The 23,526-nt window shown below is 67.0% G+C and overlaps 6 protein-coding genes across 6 annotated transcripts in view; 3 read left to right on the forward strand and 3 right to left on the reverse strand.

Annotated features, from left to right (window-relative positions):
- Nucleotides 1–2,632, forward strand: part of CHLRE_28g757497v5 (uncharacterized protein) — an 11,722-nt gene extending 9,090 nt beyond the window's left edge. Inside the window, exons 5-7 of the mRNA XM_043072990.1 lie at nt 109–1,301; nt 1,372–2,182; nt 2,324–2,632. Coding sequence (XP_042914078.1) covers nt 109–1,301; nt 1,372–2,182; nt 2,324–2,403 — 2,084 coding nt within the window. The 3' untranslated portion in view covers nt 2,404–2,632. The remainder of the gene's footprint in view (nt 1–108; nt 1,302–1,371; nt 2,183–2,323) is intronic.
- Nucleotides 2,633–2,780: 148 nt separating this feature from the next.
- On the forward strand, nt 2,781–8,962 carry CHLRE_28g757547v5 (uncharacterized protein). Its single transcript, XM_043072991.1, has 4 exons — nt 2,781–3,002; nt 3,728–4,202; nt 5,191–8,184; nt 8,748–8,962. Exons 1-4 carry the CDS (start codon nt 2,934–2,936, stop codon nt 8,774–8,776), a joined length of 3,567 nt encoding a protein of 1,188 aa, XP_042914079.1. The 5' UTR covers nt 2,781–2,933; the 3' UTR covers nt 8,777–8,962.
- Nucleotides 8,963–9,384: 422 nt separating this feature from the next.
- Nucleotides 9,385–10,150, reverse strand: CHLRE_28g757597v5 (uncharacterized protein). Its single transcript, XM_043072992.1, has one exon. It carries the CDS (start codon nt 10,033–10,035, stop codon nt 9,490–9,492), a length of 546 nt encoding a protein of 181 aa, XP_042914080.1. The 5' UTR covers nt 10,036–10,150; the 3' UTR covers nt 9,385–9,489.
- A 1,204-nt stretch (nt 10,151–11,354) lies between these two features.
- CHLRE_28g757647v5 (uncharacterized protein) lies at nt 11,355–12,720 on the reverse strand. Its single transcript, XM_043072993.1, has one exon. It carries the CDS (start codon nt 12,673–12,675, stop codon nt 11,503–11,505), a length of 1,173 nt encoding a protein of 390 aa, XP_042914081.1. The 5' UTR covers nt 12,676–12,720; the 3' UTR covers nt 11,355–11,502.
- A 4,107-nt stretch (nt 12,721–16,827) lies between these two features.
- CHLRE_28g757697v5 (uncharacterized protein) lies at nt 16,828–18,910 on the reverse strand. The gene is made up of 2 exons (XM_043072994.1): nt 16,997–18,910; nt 16,828–16,893 (listed from the first exon to the last, which is right to left on the reverse strand). The coding sequence occupies exons 1-2, from the start codon at nt 18,122–18,124 to the stop codon at nt 16,876–16,878; spliced, it is 1,146 nt and encodes a 381-aa protein (XP_042914082.1). The 5' UTR covers nt 18,125–18,910; the 3' UTR covers nt 16,828–16,875.
- Nucleotides 18,911–19,450: 540 nt separating this feature from the next.
- Nucleotides 19,451–23,526, forward strand: part of CHLRE_28g757747v5 (uncharacterized protein) — a 21,042-nt gene continuing 16,966 nt past the window's right edge. Inside the window, exons 1-3 of the mRNA XM_043072995.1 lie at nt 19,451–19,868; nt 20,033–21,013; nt 21,461–23,473. Of these exons, the coding sequence (XP_042914083.1) occupies nt 19,850–19,868; nt 20,033–21,013; nt 21,461–23,473 (3,013 nt within the window). The 5' untranslated portion in view covers nt 19,451–19,849. The remainder of the gene's footprint in view (nt 19,869–20,032; nt 21,014–21,460; nt 23,474–23,526) is intronic.

Consider the following 23,526-nt stretch of genomic DNA (forward strand, 5'->3'; position numbering starts at 1 on the left):
GGTTTGCGCACCTGACGGGCCCTTGCCCACACACGGGGGTGCCGTTTACCACTGGCGCCGTGACGCACCTGGGTGTGCCCCTGTCGTGGGACTCTGATGCGGCTGCAGCTGACTTGTACACCCGGCGGGCTCGCGGCATGGCGTTTGTGGCGCGTCTGTGGGCTGCCCTGTCTCTGACTCTCGTTGGCCGTGTGCACATTGCAAAGCAGGTGCTGGCGGCGAAGCTGGCGTACCACTTCAGCTTCCTCAACCCGTCGCCTGCGCAGCTGAAGGAACTCACCGACCTGGTGGACCACTTTGCTGCGCGCTCCATGCACGCTGAGGACGCCAGCCTGGTGTCGCATGGGAACCCGCTCCTGCTGCCAAAGCGGGAAACGGCCTGTCTGCCGTACAAGGATGGGGGTGTTAACCACGTCGACCTGCCTGCGTTCCTGTCTGCCCTGCAAGCTAAGACTTTCGCCCTCGTTGCCCAGCCAGGCCGGCAACCCTGGAAGACGCTCACCCGGGCGCTGCTTACCCATGTGCGCCCGGACTCCGCCACCACGTGGGCGTGGGTGTACAGCGACGCGCCAGCGCCAGCGGGGCTGCCTGCCCGGCTGGCGGCCGCGGTCGGCCACGTGCGGAGCGCGGGTGTGGAACAGCATCCGCCGCAGCCAGCCACTCAGCCGCCAGCGGCGCCGCCACAGTGGCGGGTTAGCCTGGACCAGCTGTGGGTGGCTAACGCTGCGGGGGCTGTGTCCTACGTCCACTACACGGGGCGGCTCTTGGAGCCTGGGCCTGGCGTGCTGCCCCCGGCGGTGGATGGGGCGTGGCAGCCTGCCTGTGTGCTGCAGCATCGCAAGCCGCGGCACCTGTGGACCTTTGAAGAGCGGGCGGCGTACGATGCAGCATCACCAGGGGAACGGGCGGGGGCGTGGCCTCGGGCGCCGTACTTCCTGGCGCCGGAGGCTGGGGTGGTGGTGCACCCGGAGCACTGCCGGATTGCGGGTGTCAGCCTGGCGGACTACACGGTGCGGGACGTGCGGCGGGCCATCACCGCGGCTAACCCGGCCGCACCTCCGGCTCCGGCCCGCCCTGCAGCCATGCCGTGCCCAGCGCCAGCACAGCAGGCGGGGGGTTCGGGGACCCAGCCGGCGGCACAGTCGCGGCTGGTGGAGCGGGAGGCGGAGTGGCAGCGTGCAGCGGCGCAGCTGACCACCACGGCGGCGCAGCATTTCCACAATAACCCGGTAGCTCTGGACCCCTGGCTCCACCGCACCTCTGCGGCAGCCGCGCTGCAGAACACGCCCCTGTTCAACCTTGTAAGGATGATTCCTCAAAAAAAAAACGCCGGCGAGAGAACTGCAGTCGTATGCGTCCCCGTCCCAACAGTCGGGTGAGGGGCCGCGGCGGTCCGCGCGGCTGCAGGAGCAGGCGGCGGGCGGGGCGGGGCCTAGCACGGGGCCTGCCACGGCGGCGGCGGCAGCAGCGGCGGCGGTGGAGGGCGACCCTCGCATGCCGCCCCCGGATGCGTCCCTTCTGCGGGGTACGTGGCGGAGGCTGTGGGACAGCCACGCCAGTCGGGGGGCAAAGGTGCTGGTGTACCGGCTGCAACATGCTTACCTGCCTTGCGGGCTGTACAGGGCGGGCAAGGGCATTCGGCCACGGGTGACCACGGGGTGCGGGGGGTTGGGGGCGCACTGTCCTCACCCCGCCTGCGGGCCACCTGGCCCGCGGGCGTGGGCCAGCCTGACGCACATCTTCCTGGAGTGTCCAGCTTATGCGCAGGCGAGGACGTGGCTGCAGCAGCTGTGGGCCTGCGTTGCGCCCCAGGCAGCGGCGCCGCCAGTGACGGACGCGGGCTTCATGCTGGGGGACCGCATGGGTATGTGGGCCTCAGGCCCGCGGGGGGCGGGCGCGCTGCTGTGGAGCACTTTGCGGGCCACCTTCTTGTACGCCGTCTGGTGTGCGTACTGGTCCCGTGAGCCTGCTAAGCAGACGTCGGAGCATGTGGTTCGGGAGGTGGTCAGCGAGCTGCGCAGGGTGATGCAGCTGCGTTTCACTGCCGCCACGCTAACCCCTGAAACCCTGTCGGCTCTGCCCACACAGCTTCTCACCGCACAGCTCAAGGCGGCTAAGCTGGAGCACTTTGTTGCCATCTGGTCGGCGGGTGGCGCGCTTTGTGAAGTGGAGGAGGTTCAGGGTGGGTCACCGAAGTTGAACTTGCGGCTGACGCTTGCATCACCTGTGCAGGCCCCCTAGGTTTCCTTTTGGGCGGCGTTTCTTTCCAGGCGCTGGCGTGGCGTTTATCGTCATCAGCTTATCTGGCGCCCATGTGTTTTAGCTCTGGCTGGCGTCGCAGCGCCTGGGCGGCTGTGGGACTTCCTGCTCAGCGCGTCTTGCAGCGGGCTGGAGCCCGCCTAGTCAGCGCCACATCTGGCCCGTTTAGTTTTCTGCTTGTGTCTCCTCTGCCGGTTCTCCTGGGGTGTTGCTTAAGCAACCGACTTGTGGGGGTGGGGTGGGTTTGGGCGGGGCGAGTGCGTAGCGCTGGTGTTTCCTCTTCTGGCGCGCGGTGGTGGTGGTTCTTGCGGTTAGGCTGTGGTGTAGGCTGGTGCTTGGGTTAGGTCTGGCGGTGTTTTTGTGCAACTCCTCCCGGGGGGCGGGGGGGCCAGCCTTCTGCTCTGTCTGCCGGGTCGGGGTGGGGTGGGGTGGGATGGATGGGGGTGGTTGGTGGCGGTTTTCGAGGTGTTTGTTTTCTGTTTTTCTTCTCTTTTCTTCTCTTCTTGCCCTGTCAGGGTTCTGGTCTCGGGGACCAGGCTGCTTTCGGGCAGTAGGGGGGCAGCGCGTCTGCCCCTGTTCAACCTTGTAAGGATGATTCCTCAAAAAAAAATCAGCGGGCAGCCGCCAGGCAGGATAAGCAGCTGGCAGCTGCGATGCAGCGGTACTTGGCCTACATGGCGGACCTCCATCTCCAGCAGCAACGGCGGGTACAGCAACAGCAGCAGCAGGAGCAGCAGCGCCAGGTGCAGCCGCCCAGGCCCCGGACCGGCTCCCGCTTTGGGGTCCTGGCCACGCTGGGGGGACAGGACGGCGTGGGTGATGGCACGGCCACGGCGGCGTCCGGGCGTGGGCGACGGGTGCAACCAGCCGCGCACGCACCGCCGCCGCCGCCGCAGCAGCAACAGCCCAGCTCCAAAGGGCGCTGTGGCCCCGCCCAGCTTCCGCAGCAGAGGGCAGGGTGCTTGGGCGGGGGGCTGCCTCCCCCGCAGGACGGTGATAGCGCGCCGCCGCACGTGCCCACTGGGCGGCCGGCCGGGGGACAGCAGGCTGGTGGGGGCAGCGGGTCGGGGCGCCAGGGTGGAGGAGCGGGGCGGGCAGTGCCCCAGGCGCCGCCCCAGGCGGGGCCGCCACTGCAGACGTCACAACCGGCGGGTGGTGGTAAGGACAGGGGCAGGGGCCTGGGCGCGCCGGCTGGGGTTTCGGCCGACACGGCTGGGCGCGCTGGTGGGGGTGCGGGCAGTGAGGCGGAGTACGGGGCCGTTTGCCTGACCCGGGACACGTGTGTTGCCATCGGCTCTGACCTCGTGACGCACCAGAACCGCTGCGCAGATGTGCAGGGGTATGAGTGGACGCAGCTTGGCCGCGATGCGCTTGGTGGCCGCCTCCTTTTTTTTGAGGAATCATCCTTACAAGGTTGAACAGGGGCAGACGCGCTGCCCCCCTGCTCCTCGCCTACCTCCGTGACCAGGGCGCCACCGTACCGGACTGGGCCGTCTGCCGCGTGCCGGCCGGCCGTACCGCCGTCCTGGCACAGCTGCACGACGAGTTCACTGGCTGGTGGCGCCTATACTCAGCCCAGCCTGCAGACACGCCCCTGCCTTCCGACGTGACGGAGCAGCTGGATGACGCCGCGCAGCAGGTGCAGACGGCCTACATGGACTACGTGCTCCTAGACGCCCGCACCCTGCGGTCCGCTAAGCGTGGGCCGGCGGACCCCGGCGGGGCCAGCGGGCCCAGCCGCCGGCAACGCCAGCACCGCAGCCGCAGTACCTCCAGCCTCATGAGCCTGGGCAGCGCTCCATTGCGCCCTGGCGGCGCCAGCTCAGGCGCCGCTAGCATGAGCACCAGCAGTGGCGGCGCGCCCCCCAGCCAGGGTGGCGGCCGCCGCGGCAAACGCCACAGCAGCAACAGCAACCGCAACCGCCACGGCGCTGCCGTGGCCGGCGGGGGCTCATAATGCGGCCACCAGTGGGAGCGGCGAACCTTCGGCTGCTGACAGTGAATGTCAACGGCCTGGGCTCGCCGTTCAAGGCGCGGGCGCTGGTCTCGCACCTGCAGCAAGTTGGGGCGGATGTGGCGATGGTGCAGGAGACCCACGCTACTGACACGACGGCGCTGGAGTCTTGCCTTCGTGCCGCGCAGGGGGCGTGCCTTCCGTGGCGCCACTGCCTTGCTGCCAGCCCGGCAGCGTCGCCCCACTCCTGTGGGGCGGCTATCCTGGCGCGGAGTCGGCTGTCCCTTCCAGGCTGCGTACTGCAGCCGCCGTCAACGGATGCGGCGGGCCGTGTGGTATGTTGGGATTGGGACGTGGGTCACTTGCGCCTGCGCTTCGTGTGTGTGTGTGCGCCCACGGCCGTGGCGGACAAGCCTGCTTTCTTTGCCGGGCTGCATCCCCACCTGGCCACGGACAGGGTGCTTGTTGTCGGTGGGGACTGGAACTGTGTCACCGATGCCAGTCAGGAGGCGGCCCCTAGCCCGTCACGTGCTGCAGGTGCCCCGCAACTTGCCAGCCTCCTCGCCCAGTTCAGTCTGGTGGACCCTTGGGCGAGCAAGCGTGGCGGCGCTAAGGGCTACACGCATCCGGCCACGCCCAAGCCGGCCACTCCCGCACGCCTGGATCGGTGGTATGTCAGTGCCACCGCGGGGCCGTGGGTGGTGGATGTCGCTCGCACGTACGGGGCGCCTGGGGACCACAACGGTGTGCTGCTCACCCTGTCCTTGCCCGACCTGCCACATGCGCACCGGGAGCAGTGGCGCTTCCCCACGTACCTGCTGTTTTTTTTTTTTGAGGAATCATCCTTACAAGGTTGAACAGGGGCAGACGCGCTGCCCCCCTGCTGCCTGAAGACAGCCTGTTTCACCCCTCGCTGCGTTTGGAGCTCGAGCAGCGCTTGGAGGCGCACGTTGCCGCAAATCCCGTTGCCAGTACAGGTGACGGCGCTTGCACGCAATGGGAGGCGGACAAGTTCTTCTTGCGGGAGGCCGCCACCAGCATCCACCGTCGGCATGCACGCCAGACCCGGGATGGGCTGCATGGCGTGGTGCTGGCCGCAGACGCGGCCGCTGCCCTGGCCGACCGGCCGGGTGCCAGCGCCGCACAGCGTCAGGCTGCGGCCATGGCCAACTTGGCGGTGCGGGAGGAGCGGGCAGCTGCCGCAGCGGCCAGCCACAATGCCCGCGCTGCACTGATGGAGGAGCATGGGGAGCGGGGCACTCGCTGGTTCCATCGGCAGGCTGATGAGCCAGCAGCCGGCGCGCAGGAGCCCATCACACACTTGAAGGTGCCGGGGCAACCGGCGCCTGTGGCGCTCACGGGGCCGGGCACGCGCAACACTGTCTCCGCAGCCGCTGCAGCCATGTACAGCAGCACCAGCCCCACCGGCCTGTTCCGCGTGCAGCCGGTCTGTACGGCGTCGCAGCAACAGCTTCTGGCGGCCATTGACCGCAAGGTTCCAGCGGATCTGCAGGCCGCCGCAGAGGGGTCCGGTGACGGCGCCCTCAGTGATGCCGAGCTGATGGCAGCGCTGGCTGGCTCCGCCAATGGTAAAGCGCCTGGGTCGGACGGGGTCCCGTACGAGGTGTACAAGGTTTTCTGGGCGCTGCTGGGTCCGCGCTTGTGTGCTGCTGCTGCCGCTGCCTTTGCTGCCGCTGCAGACGCCCACGATGGCGGCGAAATGGCGGCGGCGCTGCCCGCCTCCTGGCGGGAGGGCATCATCACGCTCATCTACAAGGGCAAAAGCCTGGACCGCGCCGAGCTGGCGTCCTACCGGCCCATCACGCTGCTCAACTGCGACTTCAAGATGGTGTCCAAGGCCGTCAGCGCCCGCCTGCAGCCCGCCCTGGATGCAGTTGTGGATGAGCTGCAGACCGCGTTCATCACCGGCCGCTGGATTGGAGACAACGCGCTGTACCTCCAAGGCCTGATCGAATGGATGCGCCTGGACGTGGGCGCGGACGGCACGCCATGGCAGGGTGGTGCGCTGTACTTCTTGGACATTGAAAAGGCGTATGACCGGGTGCACCGGCAGTGGCTGTATGCGTCCGCGGAGGGTCTGGGGTTTGGGCCGCGCATGCTGCGCTGGATCCGCCTGCTCACTGCCAACGGCTCTGCCCGCGTGTGTGTGAACGGGATGCTCTCTGACGCCTTCCCAGTGCTGAACGGCTTGCCGCAGGGCAGCACCGCCTCACCACCCCTGTGGGTCATCCAGATGCAGCCACTGACGTCCTTTCTGCGGCGGCAGGTGGAGCAAGGGGCACTGCGCACGCCCCTGTTACCCAGCGGCGAGCAGGCGCCGCCTGCTGCCCACCACGCTGACGACACGACCCTCACGGCGCGCGACCCGGCAGTGGACGGGCCGGTCCTGATGGCGGCAGTACAGCTGTTCTGCCGCGCGTCCAACGCCCGTGTCCATCCGGACAAGAGCAAGGCCATGGGCCTTGGCAGGTTTGCGCACCTGACGGGCCCTTGCCCACACACGGGGGTGCCGTTTACCACTGGCGCCGTGACGCACCTGGGTGTGCCCCTGTCGTGGGACTCTGATGCGGCTGCAGCTGACTTGTACACCCGGCGGGCTCGCGGCATGGCGTTTGTGGCGCGTCTGTGGGCTGCCCTGTCTCTGACTCTCGTTGGCCGTGTGCACATTGCAAAGCAGGTGCTGGCGGCGAAGCTGGCGTACCACTTCAGCTTCCTCAACCCGTCGCCTGCGCAGCTGAAGGAACTCACCGACCTGGTGGACCACTTTGCTGCGCGCTCCATGCACGCTGAGGACGCCAGCCTGGTGTCGCATGGGAACCCGCTCCTGCTGCCAAAGCGGGAAACGGCCTGTCTGCCGTACAAGGATGGGGGTGTTAACCACGTCGACCTGCCTGCGTTCCTGTCTGCCCTGCAAGCTAAGACTTTCGCCCTCGTTGCCCAGCCAGGCCGGCAACCCTGGAAGACGCTCACCCGGGCGCTGCTTACCCATGTGCGCCCGGACTCCGCCACCACGTGGGCGTGGGTGTACAGCGACGCGCCAGCGCCAGCGGGGCTGCCTGCCCGGCTGGCGGCCGCGGTCGGCCACGTGCGGAGCGCGGGTGTGGAACAGCATCCGCCGCAGCCAGCCACTCAGCCACCAGCGGCGCCGCCACAGTGGCGGGTTAGCCTGGACCAGCTGTGGGTGGCTAATGCTGCGGGGGCTGTGTCCTACGTCCACTACACGGGGCGGCTCTTGGAGCCTGGACCTGGCGTGCTGCCCCCGGCGGTGGATGGGGCGTGGCAGCCTGCCTGTGTGCTGCAGCATCGCAAGCCGCGGCACCTGTGGACCTTTGAAGAGCGGGCGGCGTACGATGCAGCATCACCAGGGGACCGGGCGGGGGCGTGGCCTCGGGCGCCGTACTTCCTGGCGCCGGAGGCTGGGGTGGTGGTGCACCCGGAGCACTGCCGGATTGCGGGTGTCAGCTTGGCGGACTACACGGTGCGGGACGTGCGGCGGGCCATCACCGCGGCTAACCCGGCCGCACCTCCGGCTCCGGCCCGCCCCGCAGCCATGCCGTGCCCAGCGCCAGCACAGCAGGCGGGGGGGTCGGGGACCCAGCCGGCGGCACAGTCGCGGCTGGCGGAGCGGGAGGCGGAGTGGCAGCGTGCAGCGGCGCAGCTGACCACCACGGCGGCGCAGCACTTCAACAATCACCCGGTGGCTCTGGACCCCTGGCTCCACCGCACCTCTGCGGCAGCCGGGCTGCAGAACACGCCGGCGAGAGAACTGCAGTCGTATGCGTCCCCGTTCCAGCACTCGGGTGAGGGGCCGCGGCGTTCCGCGCGGCTGCAGGAGCAGGCGGCGGGCGGGGCGGGACCTAGCACGGGGCCTGCCACGGCGACGGCGGCAGCAGCGGCGGCGGTGGAGGGCGACCCTCGCATGCCGCCCCCGGATGCGTCCCTTCTGCGGGGTACGTGGCGGAGGCTGTGGGACAGCCACGCTAGTCGGGGGGCAAAGGTGCTGGTGTACCGGCTGCAACATGCTTACCTGCCTTGCGGGCTGTACCGGGCGGGCAAGGGAATTCGTCCACGGGTGACCACGGGGTGCGGGGGGTTGGGGGCGCACTGTCCTCACCCCGCCTGCGGGCCACCTGGCCCGCGGGCGTGGGCCAGCCTGACGCACATCTTCCTGGAGTGTCCAGCTTATGCGCAGGCGAGGACGTGGCTGCAGCAGCTGTGGGCCTGCGTTGCGCCCCAGGCAGCGGCGCCGCCAGTGACGGACGCGGGCTTCATGCTGGGGGACCGCATGGGTATGTGGGCCTCAGGCCCGCGGGGGGCGGGCGCGCTGCTGTGGAGCACTTTGCGGGCCACCTTCTTGTACGCCGTCTGGTGTGCGTACTGGTCCCGTGAGCCTGCTAAGCAGACGTCGGAGCATGTGGTTCGGGAGGTGGTCAGCGAGCTGCGCAGGGTGATGCAGCTGCGTTTCACTGCCGCCACGCTAACCCCTGAAACCCTGTCGGCTCTGCCCACACAGCTTCTCACCGCACAGCTCAAGGCGGCTAAGCTGGAGCACTTTGTTGCCATCTGGTCGGCGGGTGGCGCGCTTTGTGAAGTGGAGGAGGTTCAGGGTGGGTCACCGAAGTTGAAGTTGCGGCTGACGCTTGCATCACCTGTGCAGGCCCCCTAGGTTTCCTTTTAGGCGGCGGTTCGTTCCAGGCGCTGGCGTGGCGTTTTATCGTCATCAGCTTATCTGGCGCCCATGTGTTTTAGCTCTGGCTGGCGTCGCAGCGCCTGGGCGGCTGTGGGCCTTCCTGCACAGCGCGTCTTGCAGCGGGCTGGAGCCCGCTTAGTCAGCGCCACATCTGGCCCGTTTAGTTTTCTGCTTGTGTCTCCTCTGCCGGTTCTCCTGGGGTGTTGCTTAAGCAACCGACTTGTGGGGGTGGGGTGGGTTTTGGGCGGGGCGAGTGCGTAGCGCTGGTGTTTTCTTTTCTGGCGCACGGTGGTGGTTGTTCTTGCGGTTAGGCTGTGGTGTAGGTTGGTGCTTGGGTTAGGTCTGGCGGTGTTTTTGTGCAACCCCTCCCAGGGGGCGGGGGGGCCAGCCTCCTGCTCTGTCTGCCGGGTCGGGGTGGGATGGGGTGGGATTGGTGGTTGCTGGCGTTTTCGAGGTGTTTGCTTTCTGTTTTCTTCTCTTCTCTTCTCTTCTTGCCCTTTCAGGGTTCTGGTCTCGGGGACCAGGCTGCTTTCAGGCAGCAGGGGGGCAGCGCGTCTGCCCCTGTTCAACCTTGTAAGGATGATTCCTCAAAAAAAAAAGCAGCAGCACACAAGCGCGGACCCAGCAGCGCCCAGAAAACCTTGTACACCTCGTACGGGACCCCGTCCGACCCAGGCGCTTTACCATTGGCGGAGCCAGCCAGCGCTGCCATCAGCTCGGCATCACTGAGGGCGCCGTCACCGGACCCCTCTGCGGCGGCCTGCAGATCCGCCGGAACCTTGCGGTCAATGGCCGCCAGAAGCTGTTGCTGCGACGCCGTACAGACCGGCTGCACGCGGAACAGGCCGGTGGGGCTGGTGCTGCTGTACATGGCTGCGGCGGCTGCGGAGACAGTGTTGCGCGTGCCCGGCCCCGTGAGCGCCACAGGCGCCGGTTGCCCCGGCACCTTCAAGTGCGTGATGGGCTCCTGTGCGCCGGCTGCTGGCTCGTCAGCCTGCCGATGGAACCAGCGAGTGCCCCGCTCCCCATGCTCCTCCATCAGTGCAGCGCGGGCATTGTGGCTGGCCGCTGCGGCAGCTGCCCGCTCCTCCCGCACCGCCAAGTTGGCCATGGCCGCAGCCTTTTTTTTTTTTTAGGAATCATCCTTACAAGGTTGAACAGGGGCAGACGCGCTGCCCCCCTACTGCCCGAAAGCAGCCTGGTCCCCGAGACCAGAACTCTGACAGGGCAAGAAGAGAAGAAAAGAGAAGAAAAACAGAAAACAAACACCTGGAAAACCGCCACCAACCACCCCCAACCATCCCACCCCACCCCACCCCGACCCGGCAGACAGAGCAGAAGGCTGGCCCCCCCGCCCCCCGGGAGGGGTAGCACAAAAACACCGCCAGACCTAACCCAAGCACCAGCCTACACCACAGCCTAACCGCAAGAACCACCACCACCGCGCGCCAGAAGAGGAAACACCAGCGCTACGCACCCGCCCCGCCCAAAACCCACCCCACCCCCACAACGACGCTGCGCGGCGCTGCACCCGGCCGGTCGGCCAGGGCAGCGGCCGCGTCTGCGGCCAGCACCACGCCATGCAGCCCGTCCCGGGTCTGGCGTGCATGCCGACGGTGGATGCTGGTGGCGGCCTCCCGCAAGAAGAACTTGTCCGCCTCCCATTGCGTGCAAGCGCCATCACCTGTACTGGTCACGGGATTTGCGGCAACGTGCGCCTCCAAGCGCTGCTTGAGCTCCAAACGCAGCGAGGGGTGAAACAGCAGGTACGTGGGGAAGCGCCACTGCTCCCGGTGCGCATGTGGCAGGTCGGGCAAGGACAGGGTGAGCAGCACACCGTTGTGGTCCCCAGGCGCCCCATACGTGCGTGCGACATCCACCACCCACGGCGCCGCGGTGGCACTGACATACCACCGATCCAGGCGTGCGGGAGAGGCCGGCTTGGGCGTGGCCGGATGCGTGTAGCCCTTGGCGCCGCCACGCTTGCTCGCCCAAGGGTCCACCAGACTGAACTGGGCGAGGAGGCTGGCAAGTTGCGGGGCACCTGCAGCACGTGACGGGCTAGGGGCCGCCTCCTGACTGGCATCGGTGACACAGTTCCAGTCCCCACCGACAACAAGCACCCTGTCCGAGGCCAGGTGGGTATGCAGCCCGGCAAAGAAAGCAGGCTTGTCCGCCACGGCCGTGGGCGCATACACACACACGAAGCGCAGGCGCAGGTGACCCACGTCCCAATCCCAACATACCACACGGCCCGCCGCATCCGTTGACGGCGGCTGCAGTACGCAGCCTGGAAGGGACAGCCGACTCCGCGCCAGGACAGCCGTCCCACAGGAGTGGGGCGACGCTGCCGGGCTGGCAGCAAGGCAGTGGCGCCACGGAAGGCACGCCCCCTGCGCGGCACGAAGGCAAGACTCCAGCGCCGTCGTGTCAGTAGCGTGGGTCTCCTGCACCATCGCCACATCCGCCCCAACTTGCTGCAGGTGTGAGACCAGCGCCCGCGCCTTGAACGGCGAGCCCAGGCCGTTGACATTCACTGTCAGCAGCCGAAGGTTCGCCGCTCCCACTGGTGGCCGCATTATGAGCCCCCGCCGGCCACGGCAGCGCCGTGGCGGTGGCGGTTGCTGTTGCTGCTGTGGTGTTTGCCGCGGCGGCCGCCACCCTGGCTGGGGGGCGCGCCGCCGCTGCTGGTGCTCATGCTAGCGGCACCTGAGCTGGCGCCGCCAGGGTGCAACGGAGCGCTGCCCAGGCTCATGAGGCTGGAGGTACTGCGGCTGCGGTGCTGGCGTTGCCAGCGGCTGGGCCCGCTGGCCCCGCCGGGGTCCGCCAGCCCACGCTTAGCGGACCGCAGGGTGCGGGCGTCTAGGAGCACGTAGTCCATGTAGGCCGTCTGCACCTGCTGCGCGGCGTCATCCAGCTGCTTCGTCATGTCGAAAGGCAGGGGCATGTCTGCAGACTGGGCTGAGTATAGGCGCCACCAGCCAGTGAACTCGTCGCGCAGCTGTGCCAGGACGGCGGTACGGCCGGCTGGCACGCGGCAGACGGCCCAGTCCGGTACGGTGGCGCCCTGGTCACGGAGGTAGGCGAGGAGGCGGCCACCAAGCGCGTCGTGGCCCAGCTGCGCCCACTCATGCCCCTGCACATCTGCGCAGCGGTTCTGGTGCGTCACGAGGTCAGAGCCGATGGCAACACACGTGTCCCGGGTCAGGCAAACGGCCCCGTACTCCGCCTCACTGCCCGCACCCCCACCAGCGCGCCCAACCTTGTCGGCCGAAACCCCCAGGCCCCTGCCCCTGCCCTTACCACCACCCGCCGGTTGTGACGTCTGCAGTGGCGGCCGCGCCTGGGGCGGCGGCTGGGGCACTGCCCGCCCCGCTCCTCCACCCTGACGCCCCAACCCGCTGCCCCCACCAGCCTGCTGTCCCCCTGCCGGCCGTCCAGTGGGCACGTGCGGCGGCGAGCTAGCACCGTCCTGCGGGGGAGGCAGCCCGCCGCCCAAGCGCCCTGCCCTCTGCTGCGGGAGCTGGGCGGGGCCACCGCGCCCTTTGGAGCGGGGCTGTTGCAGTGGCGGCGGCGGCGGTGCGTGCGTGGCTGGTTGCACCCGTCGCCCCCGCCCGGACGCCGCCGTGGCAGCGCCATCGCCTGCCCCGTCCTGGCCCCCCAGCGTGGCCAGGACCTCAAACCGGGAGCCGGTCCGGGGCCTGGGCGGCTGCACCTGGCGCTGCGGCTCCTTTTTTTTTTGAGGAATCATCCTTACAAGGTTGAACAGGGGCAGACGCGCTGCCCCCCTGCTGCCTGAAGACAGCCTGGTCCCCGAGACCAGAACCCTGACAGGGCAAGACTCCTGCTGCTGCTGTTGCTGTAACCGCCGTTGCTGCTGGAGATGGAGGTCCGCCATGTAGGCCAAGTACCGCTGCATCACAGCGGTCTGCTCCTGATCCTGCCTGGCGGCTGCCCGCTGATCAAAGGGTGGCTGTGACGCGGGAGCCCCACTGGGCTGCTGCTGCACGCCAGCCGACCCAGCATCGGCAGTACGACGCCTGACCGCCGGTGGCCCCCCCACGCCTGCCGAACACTGCCCCCCGCTAAGCCCTCCCGCTGCCACCCGCTGCTGTGAAGAGGGCTGCTGCTGTCGCTCGGCCCTCAGGGGAGCCGCAGCAGCACGGGTGCTTGCCCCCGCCACCAGGTGTGGCAGCGAGGGCGAGGCCACGGCGGGTGGTCTGCTGGCACCACCAGCGGCAGCCGCTGCGTCACCCACACCCGCCGCCCTGTACAGCCCGCAAGGCAGGTAAGCATGTTGCAGCCGGTACACCAGGGGGGCAGCGCGTCTGCCCCTGGTCAACCTTGTAAGGATGATTCCTCAAAAAAAAAAAAAAAAGCACTTTTGCCCCCCGACTGGCGTGGCTGTCCCACGGCCTCCCTGTTTTCTTCTCTTTTCTTCTCTTCTTGCCCTGTCAGGGTTCTGGTCTCGGGGACCAGGCTGTTTTCAGGCAGCAGGGGGGCAGCGCGTCTGCCCCTGTTCAACCTTCTAAGGATGATTCCTCAAAAACAGAAAGCAAAACACCTTGAAACCGCCACCAACCACCCCCATCCATCCCACCCCACCCCATCCCACCCCGACCCGGCAGACAGAGCAGGAGGCTGGCCCCCCCGCCCCCCGGGAGGGGTTGCACAAAAACACTGCCAGACCTAACCCAAGCACCAACCTACAGCACAGCCTAGCCGCAAGAACCACCACCACCGCACGCCAGAAAAGAAAACACCAGCGCTACGCACTCGCCCCGCCCAAACCCACCCCACCCCCACAAGTCGGTTGCTTAAGCAACACCCCAGGAGAACCGGCAGAGGAGACACAAGCAGAAGACTAAACGGGCCAGATGTGGCGCTGACTAAGCGGGCTCCAGCCCGCTGCAAGACGCGCTGTGCAGGAAGGCCCACAGCCGTCCAGGCGCTGTGACGCCAGCCAGAGCTAAAACACATGGGCGCCAGATAAGCTGATGACGATAGTACACCACGCCAGCGCCTGGAAAGAACCGCCGCCCAAAAGGAAACCTAGGGGGCCTGCACAGGTGATGCAAGCGTCAGCCGCAAGTTCAACTTCGGTGACCCACCCTGAACCTCCTCCACTTCACAAAGCGCGCCACCCGCCGTCCAGATGGCAACAAAGTGCTCCAGCTTAGCCGCCTTGAGCTGCGCGGTGAGAAGCTGTGTGGGCAGAGCCGACAGGGTTTCAGGGGTTGGCGTGGCGGCAGTGAAACGCAGCTGCATCACCCTGCGCAGCTTTTTTTTTTTTGAGGAAGCTCGCTGACCACCTCCCGAACCACATGCTCCGACGTCTGCTTAGCAGGCTCACGGGACCAGTACGCACACCAGACGGCGTACAAGAAGGTGGCCCGCAAAGTGCTCCACAGCAGCGCGCCCGCCCCCCGCGGGCCTGAGGCCCACATACCCATGCGGTCCCCCAGCATGAAGCCCGCGTCCGTCACTGGCGGCGCCGCTGCCTGGGGCGCAACGCAGGCCCACAGCTGCTGCAGCCACGTCCTCGCCTGCGCATAAGCTGGACACTCCAGGAAGATGTGCCTCCTGCATCTGCACGTCCCCCACGTGGTCAACTATGTCAACACGGCCCGCCCCGCAGCCATGCCGTGCCCGGCGCAAACACAGCAGGCGGGGGGTTCGGGGACCCAGCCGGCGGCACAGTCGCGGCTGGCGGAGCGGGAGGCGGCGTGGCAGCGTGCAGCGGCGCAGCTGACCACCACGGCGGCGCAGCATTTCCACAATAACCCGGTGGCTCTGGACCCCTGGCTCCACCGCACCTCTGCGGCAGCGGGGCTGCAGAACACGCCGGCGAGAGAACTGCAGTCGTATGCGTCCCCGTCCCAGCAGTCAGGTGAGGGGCCGCGGCGGTCCGCGCGGCTGCAGGAGCAGGCGGCGGGAGGGGCGGGACCTAGCACGGGGCCTGCCACGGCGGCGGCGGCAGCAGCGGCGGCGGTGGAGGGCGACCCTCGCATGCCGCCCCCGGATGCGTCCCTTCTGCGGGGTACGTGGCGGAGGCTGTGGGACAGCCACGCCAGTCGGGGGGCAAAGGTGCTTGTGTACCGGCTGCAACATGCTTACCTGCCCTGCGGGCTGTACAGGGCGGGCAAGGGCATTCGGCCACGGGTGACCACGGGGTGCGGGGGGTTGGGGGCGCACTGTCCTCACCCCGCCTGCGGGCCACCTGGCCCGCGGGCGTGGGCCAGCCTGACGCACATCTTCCTGGAGTGTCCAGCTTATGCGCAGGCGAGGACGTGGCTGCAGCAGCTGTGGGCCTGCGTTGCGCCCCAAGCAGCGGCGCCGCCAGTGACGGACGCGGGCTTCATGCTGGGGGACCGCATGGGTATGTGGGCCTCAGGCCCGCGGGGGGCGGGCGCGCTGCTGTGGAGCACTTTGCGGGCCACCTTCTTGTACGCCGTCTGGTGTGCGTACTGGTCCCGCGAGCCTGCTAAGCAGACGTCGGAGCATGTGCTTCGGGAGGTGGTCAGCGAGCTGCGCAGGGTGATGCAGCTGCGTTTCACTGCCGCCACGCTAACCCCTGAAACCCTGTCGGCTCTGCCCACTCAGCTTCTCACCGCTCAGCTCAAGGCGGCTAAGCTGGAGCACTTTGTTGCCATCTGGTCGGCGGGTGGCGCGCTTTGTGAAGTGGAGGAGGTTCAGGGTGGGTCACCGAAGTTGAACTTGCGGCTGACGCTTGCATCACCTGTGCAGGCCCCCTAGGTTTCCTTTTGGGCGGCGGTTCTTTCCAGGCGCTGGCGTGGTGTTTATCGACATCAGCTTATCTGGCGCCCATGTGTTTTAGCTCTGGCTGGCGTCGCAGCGCCTGGGCGGCTGTGGGACTTCCTGCACAGCGCGTCTTGCAGCTGGCTGGAGCCCGCTTATATTAGTCAGCGCCGCATCTGGCCCGTTTAGTTTTCTGCTTGTGTCTCCTCTGCCGGTTCTCCTGGGGTGTTGCTTAAGCAACCGACTTGTGGGGGTGGGGTGGGTTTGGGCGGGGCGAGTGCGTAGCGCTGGTGTTTCGTTTTCTGGCGCGCGGTGGTGGTGGTTCTTGCGGTTAGGCTGTGGTGTAGGTTGGTGCTTGGGTTAGGTCTGGCGGTGTTTTTGTGCTACCCCTCCCGGGGGGCGGGGGGGCCAGCCTCCTGCTCTGTCTGCCGGGTAGGGGTGGGGTGGGGTAGGATGGATGGGGGTGTTTGGTGGCGGTTTTCGAGGTGTTTGCTTTCTGTTTTCTTCTCTTTTCTTCTCTTCTTGCCCTGTCAGGGTTCTGGTCTCGGGGACCAGGCTGCTTTCAGGCAGCAGGGGGGCAGCGCGTCTGCCCCTGTTCAACCTTGTAAGGATGATTCCTCAAAAAAAAAAAAACGTTGCCCACGCCGTGACGCCGCCGCGCCAGGGCCACCGCCCGCCCCGTCCTGCCCCCCCAGCGTGACCAGGACCACAACCTGGGAGCCGGTCCGGGGCCAGGGCGACTGCCCCTGGTGCTGCAGCTCCTGCTGCTGCTGTTGCTGTAACCGCCGTTGCCGCTGGAGATTGAGGTCCGCCAGCTCGGCCAAGTACCGCTGCATCGCAGCGGTCTGCTCCTGATCCTGCCCGGCGGCGGCCCGCGGATCCAAGGGCGGCCGTGGCGCGGGGGTGCCACTGTGCTGCTGCTGCACGCCAGCCGGCCCAGCACCGGCAGGGCGAGCCCTGGCCGCCGGCGGCCCCCCCACGCCTGCCGCCGGCTGGACCCCGCTAAGCCCTCTCGCTGTCACCCGCTGCTGCGAAGAGGGCTGCTGCTGCAGTGCGGCCCGCAGGGCAGCCGCAGCAGCACGGTTGCTTTCCCCCGCCACCAGAACTGGCAGCGGGGGCGGGGCCCCGCTGTGTTTTTTTTTTTGAGGAATCATCCTTACAAGGTTGAAACAGGGGCAGACGCACTGCCCCCCTACTGCCCGAAAGCAGCCTGGTCCCCGAGACCAGAACCCTGACAGGGCCCCGCTGGCGCCACCAGCTGCAGCCGCCACGTCACCCAAACCTGCCGCCTCCTGCATCTGCACGTCCCCCACGTGGTCAACAATGTCCGCTGCGGTCGCCATGGCAGCCGCGGGCCTCGCCACACCCAAGGTGTTGCCACCCAGGTCGGCGACCCCAGCTGCAGCCGGAGCAGGGCTGCCTGCCGCAGCTGTCGTGGCCGCCCCAGCCGCCTGGGGGGCGCCACGGACCTCCACCTGCATGGGCTCCTCACCGGGCATCTCAAACTTGGCACAGTGCAGGTGAGAGAGCTGCGGGTCCCAGACTGGGCCCCGCACACAGGCAAAGATGTGGTTGGTGATGCCCTGGCCTGCGGGGGCCTGGGGCTCCCCCTTGGGGCCCACCGATTTGGCGCACTGCTCTGAGACCACATAAGCACACGCCAGGTTAGAGGGGTCCGAGGTGGTGGGATAGCCACCCGCCTGCAGCACCAAATCGGTGCGACCGCGGAAAGCCCCCCACACAGGGCCCCCTACCATCTTGACCGTGACGGTGTAGGTGCCCGGAATGATGGGCCGGGTGTCCACTGGCACGTGAACCGTGAGGACAGCCTGACCGCGCTGGAGCGGTACCGCCAGCGGCGACTTGCGCATGAGCTCCACTGTGAAGGCTGCTTTGCTGGCGCTGGTCACGCGCCGGCTGAAGGCCAGCCCCGCAAACGTGCGGGAGGGGCGGCCTGTGCTGTGCAGAGAGTGGCCCTGCAAGAGCTGCGGCTGGTTGCCCTGCCTGCACATGGTGTCCAGCACTGACAGGGCAGCACTGGTCACTTCCCGGACGCCAGCTGAGGACAGCTGCTCGCCCTCTGGGAGCCCCGTGGTGGCACCCACCAGAAGGACTGGGTAGGTAGGCAGGCTGGGGCCCTGAGGCTGCGTCGTCAGGTCCTGCACGCCGTGCGCCAGGCTATGCGTGGACAGGGCAAGGTGGAGCTGCAGCCCGGGGCTGAAGAACGGGCTGGCAGTGTTGCCCCCACCTGCAGGGGTGCTGTCTGCTGCCAAGTCCGGCAGTGGGCGGCGACGCCCAAACGCAGGCCCCCCACACGGCACGGCGTGTGCTGCTGTGGCCGCGCCGTGTGCGGGTGTGCTGTATGGCTGGTGTTGGCCCCTGGTGTCTTGGCTGCGCTGAGACACCAGGCGGAACCGACCAGGATCACCCAGCAACTGCATAGCTGCCCAAGATCAGCACTCACAGGGCATCACAGCAGGGCGGGCGCCAGGCAACCAGGCGCCAGGCAACAAGGGCACGAAGACGAGCCACACCCAGAAAAAACAGCCAAGTGCTGCAGGGCTCCCCCGGCCGCCACACCCAAGGCACCCTGCTGCACGCGCGGATTTTTTGAGGAATCATCCTTACAAGGTTGAACAGGGGCAGACGCGCTGCCCCCCTGCTGCCAGAAAGCAGCCTGGTCCCCGAGACCAGAACCCTGACAGGGCAAGAAGAGAAGAAGAGAGAAGAAAACAGAAAGCAAACACCTCGAAAACCGCCACCAAACACCCCAAACCATCCCACCCCACCCCACCCCGACCCGGCAGACAGAGCAGGAGCGGATGCAAATGACCAACCACAAAGGTTGATACGCCGCCTGCTCCAAGCTGGTGAAGTGTGGTGCTCGCCGAGATGTTAAAATGCCGACAAGCAAAATGTCGCCAACTCCACGGTGACGCTCCTTTTTTTTTTTTTCCTGAACCGCCAGAATCCTATTCCATAGCGATGTCGAGTTCCAAAGCACAAGCCGGCATAGGCTGAAAGGCGCTGGAGAGGGAGTGTCACGCTACAGCTGCAAAGTGGACAGACAAAAAACGAGCAAGCCCACAAATGCAAACTGCTTCACAGTGGTTCGTAGGCCTTCAGAAGCCTAAAACAAACGGAAGCAAGTCAAACAGCGCGAGAGAAATGACATCGACTGCTTCAAAGCTGTGCAGAAGGAAAGGAGGATGCAAGAAAAGCAAGAGAAGAGAGTAAAGTAAAGTAAAGTAAAGTAAAGTAAAGTGGAGCTCCTGCAGCCGCGCGGAACGCCGTGGCCCCTCACCCGACTGCTGGGACGGGGACGCATACGACTGCAGTTCTCTCGCTGGCGTGTTCTGCTGCCCGGCTGCCGCGGAGGTGCGGTGGAGCCAGGGGTTGTCACGCCCTGACGTGTGACCGTGCATGCCGTGTCACCGCATGGTGTTTTCACGCATCACTTAGCATGATTGCCACTTAGAGGGACAAAACCCTGACTCAGAACTAGGTGGCGGGTTTTGTGTTAGGACGTGTGTCACTTCCCACGTCAGTGTGTTACGTGATCTGGGCGTATCTCCACGCGTCTCCATGTTAGAACGGTACAAGATGGGGTGAATTACCTGTTAGCAACACGGCGTTGCTGAGCATTGTGTGGGTTCGTGGACGTTCGTAAGTCAGACCAGTAGCGCCCCGGAGCTGCATCATGGGCGCGCTGGCGGCCCTTTTAGTGGGCGCCGGAGCTCAAACTTGCTTGTCAATGTTTGAGCTACTTGATTTATCACTTAGCGATTCCAGAACATCTGACCACCGGTACACAGAAGCCGCCTGAAGGCTACAAAGTGTAAACAACATTCGTGAGAGGCATCCTGAGCCACACGACCCGCCTGTTCTGCTAGCCGTCGAGCAAGGGGCTACAAGCAGACCTTAGCTCAAACATTGACCGCTCACAAAGTGAGCCGGGGCTCGCTCACGAAGTGAGCTATCGCCTTGCTCCCGCACCGGTCACGAACTTTGAGCACCCAGTAAGCACTCAGGTAACAACTAGTAACAAAGGGCAAAGCCCCAAGTCAGCAGCCAAGGTTAGCGTCATACGAGCGCCGGGCCCTTTGGTCAAGTTCATGCGCGCTACTCCCTTGCTGCTAAGTGCCGTCAGCGACCAGCTTCGACTGATGCCGTGCTTTGGAACTCGTTAGCTCGCCTGCCCGAGCAAAATTGCCAGCGATTGGAGTGAAGAGGGAGTTTACGAGAAACAGCAAGCAGCGATTGGCCATCCTGACTCGCCGTTTCCGCACTTCAAGTCACTGACCTAAATCGCTGTGCTCCGTCCTATTTTGCCTTTACTTGCCGCGCAGTGAGTGGACGCTACAACGACTCTTACTCGCACCGCGAGGAGTCAGCGTCCGCCCGCCGGCAAGGGGAAGCTGACCGTTTCGGTGCCGAAGGCCCGACCGCTCCACCGCGAAGTGGCCGCGGAGGCGGCTATCCCGGCTACACCTCTGACGCAAAGCGCCAGCACCAGGTCACCAAAGGTGGCGCTGCCCGTTTCCCTGAGCGCTCCCAGCCGCAAAGCGGCTACGACCGGGACCGTGACGCCAGCCGCAGCCACTTAGGAGGCAGCGAACGCGAACGCAGCAGGGAGCGCAGCAACGTCCACAACCACGACCGCGAGCGCCCACGCAGCGCAGAGTGCCGCCGCAGCCCTGACCGGCGCGAGTACGACCGCAGCCGCCACGCGCCGCACAGTGGCGCCCAGGCCTGGCAGTACGACCCCGCAGTTCACGGCCCCCCGGAACCCCTGAGCCCTGCCCGCGGTCAGGACCCGGTGAAGCACATCGCCTGGCTGCAGCAGGCGGTCCAGTGGCACAAGCACGAGGTCCGCACATCCAACCAGGAGTGCAGCAGGCTGCACGGGCTGCTCTCAGATCTGCAGTTTCAGCTGCAGCGCAAGCAGGAGGCCATTGACGAGCTGCAGAACAGGGTCCACCCCCTGGAGCATCAGCTGCAGCTCAAGACCACTGAGAGCGCGCTGCTCCAGTCAGCCAGCTCCCTTCAGCAGCAGCTGCAGGCCACGAGCGCCAAGGGCGAGCCGCCGCAGTCCGTGCCGCAGCGTGCTCAGCAGCAGGAGACTCCCAAGCCGTCGCTGCTCGCTTCGGGCCGCCTCGCGTTCTCTCCCCGCGCCGCAGAGCCCGAAGGGCCCGACGGCGGAGAGGCGGTGACAGACCAGGAGGAGGAGTGCGACGTGGCGTGCGTCTGCGGCTGCGACCCCTGCGCCTGCTTCGACGCCGCCCCCTCCGATGGCAGCAACGGTGCTGCGGCCGGTGAGCTAGCGGGCAGCCAGCCACTTTACTTTACTTTACTTTACTTTACTTTACTCTCTTCTCTTGCTATCCTTGCATCCTCTTTTCCTTCTGCACAGCTTTGAAACAGTCGACGTCATTTCTCTCGCGCTGTTTGACTTGCTTCCTTTTGTTTTAGGCTTCTTAAGGCCTACGAACCACTGTGAAGCAGTTTGCATTTGTGGGCGTCCTCGCTTTTCGTCAGTCCACTTTGCAGCTGTAGCGCGACACTCCCTCTCCAGCGCCCTTCAGCCTATGCCGGCTTGTGCTTTGGAACTCGACACCGCTATGGAATAGGATTCTGGCGGTCCAGGAGCGTCGCCGTGGAGTTGGCGACATTTCGCTTGTCAGCATTTTAACATCTCGGCGAGCACCACACTTCACCAGCTTGGAGCAGGCGGCGTATCAACCTTTGTGGTTGGTCATTTGCATCCGCGTGTGCAGCAGGGTGCTTTGGGTGTGGCGGTCGGGGGAGCCCGCCAGTTCTGGTGGCGGGGGGAAGCAACCGTGCTGCTGCGGCTGCCCTGCGGGCCGTGCTGCAGCAGCAGCCCTCTTCGCAGCAGCGGGTGGCAGTGGGAGGGCTTAGCGGGGTCCAGCCGGCGGCAGGCGTGGGGGGGCCGCCGGCGGCCAGGCCTCGCCCTGCCGGTGCTGGGCCGGCTGGCGTGCAGCAGCAGCACAGTGGCGCTCCCGCGCCACGGCCGCCCTTGGATCCGCGGGCCGCCGCCGGGCAGGATCAGGAGCAGTCCGCTGTGATGCGGCGGTACTTGGCCGAGCTGGCGGACCTCAATCTCCAGCAGAAACGGCGGTTACAGCAACAGCAGCAGCAGGAACTGCAGCGCCAGGGGCAGTCGCCCAGGCCCCGGACCGGCTCCCAGGTTGTGGTCCTGGCCACGCGGGGGGGGCAGGACGGGGCGGGCGGTGGCCCTGGCGCGGCGGCATCACGGCGTGGGCAATGTATTGACATAGTTGACCACGTGGGGGACGTGCAGATGCAGGAGGCGGCGGGTGTGGGTGACGCAGCGGCTGCCACTGGTGGCGCCCGCGGACCACCCGCCGTGGCCTCGCCCTCGCTGCCAGCTCTGGTGGCGGGGGGAAGCACCCGTGCTGCTGCGGCTCCCCTGAGGGCCGAGCGACAGCAGCAGCCCTCTTCACAGCAGCGGGTGGCAGCGGGAGGGCTTAGCGGGGGGCAGCCGTCGGCAGGCGTTGGGGGGCCGCCGGCGGCCAGGCGTCGCACTGCCGATGCTGGGCCGGCTGGCGTGCAGCAGCAGCCCAGTGGGGCTCCCGCGGCACAGCCGCCCTTTGATCAGCGGGCAGCCGCCAGGCAGGATAAGCAGCTGGCAGCTGCGATGCAGCGGTACTTGGCCTACATGGCGGACCTCCATCTCCAGCAGCAACGGCGGGTACAGCAACAGCAGCAGCAGGAGCAGCAGCGCCAGGTGCAGCCGCCCAGGCCCCGGACCGGCTCCCGCTTTGGGGTCCTGGCCACGCTGGGGGGACAGGACGGGGCGGGCGATGGCACGGCCACGGCGGCGTCCGGGCGTGGGCGACGGGTGCAACCAGCCGCGCACGCACCGCCGCCGCCGCCGCCGCAGCAACAGCCCAGCTCCAAAGGGCGCTGTGGCCCCGCCCAGCTTCCGCAGCAGAGGGCAGGGTGCTTGGGCGGGGGGCTGCCTCCCCCGCAGGACGGTGATAGCGCGCCGCCGCACGTGCCCACTGGGCGGCCGGCCGGGGGACAGCAGGCTGGTGGGGGCAGCGGGTCGGGGCGCCAGGGTGGAGGAGCGGGGCGGGCAGTGCCCCAGGCGCCGCCCCAGGCGGGGCCGCCACTGCAGACGTCACAACCGGCGGGTGGTGGTAAGGACAGGGGCAGGGGCCTGGGCGCGCCGGCTGGGGTTTCGGCCGACACGGCTGGGCGCGCTGGTGGGGGTGTGGGCAGTGAGGCGGAGTACGGGGCCGTTTGCCTGACCCGGGACACGTGTGTTGCCATCGGCTCTGACCTCGTGACGCACCAGAACCGCTGCGCAGATGTGCAGGGGTATGAGTGGACGCAGCTTGGCCGCGATGCGCTTGGTGGCCGCCTCCTCGCCTACCTCCGTGACCAGGGCGCCACCGTACCGGACTGGGCCGTCTGCCGCGTGCCGGCCGGCCGTACCGCCGTCCTGGCACAGCTGCACGACGAGTTCACTGGCTGGTGGCGCCTATACTCAGCCCAGCCTGCAGACACGCCCCTGCCTTCCGACGTGACGGAGCAGCTGGATGACGCCGCGCAGCAGGTGCAGACGGCCTACATGGACTACGTGCTCCTAGACGCCCGCACCCTGCGGTCCGCTAAGCGTGGGCCGGCGGACCCCGGCGGGGCCAGCGGGCCCAGCCGCCGGCAACGCCAGCACCGCAGCCGCAGTACCTCCAGCCTCATGAGCCTGGGCAGCGCTCCATTGCGCCCTGGCGGCGGTTTTCGAGGTGTTTGCTTTCTGTTTTTCTTCTCTTTTCTTTTTTTTTTTGAGGAATCATCC

This window comes from Chlamydomonas reinhardtii, assembly GCF_000002595.2.
Source record: "Chlamydomonas reinhardtii strain CC-503 cw92 mt+ unplaced genomic scaffold scaffold_28, whole genome shotgun sequence".
NCBI lineage: Eukaryota > Viridiplantae > Chlorophyta > Chlorophyceae > Chlamydomonadales > Chlamydomonadaceae > Chlamydomonas > Chlamydomonas reinhardtii.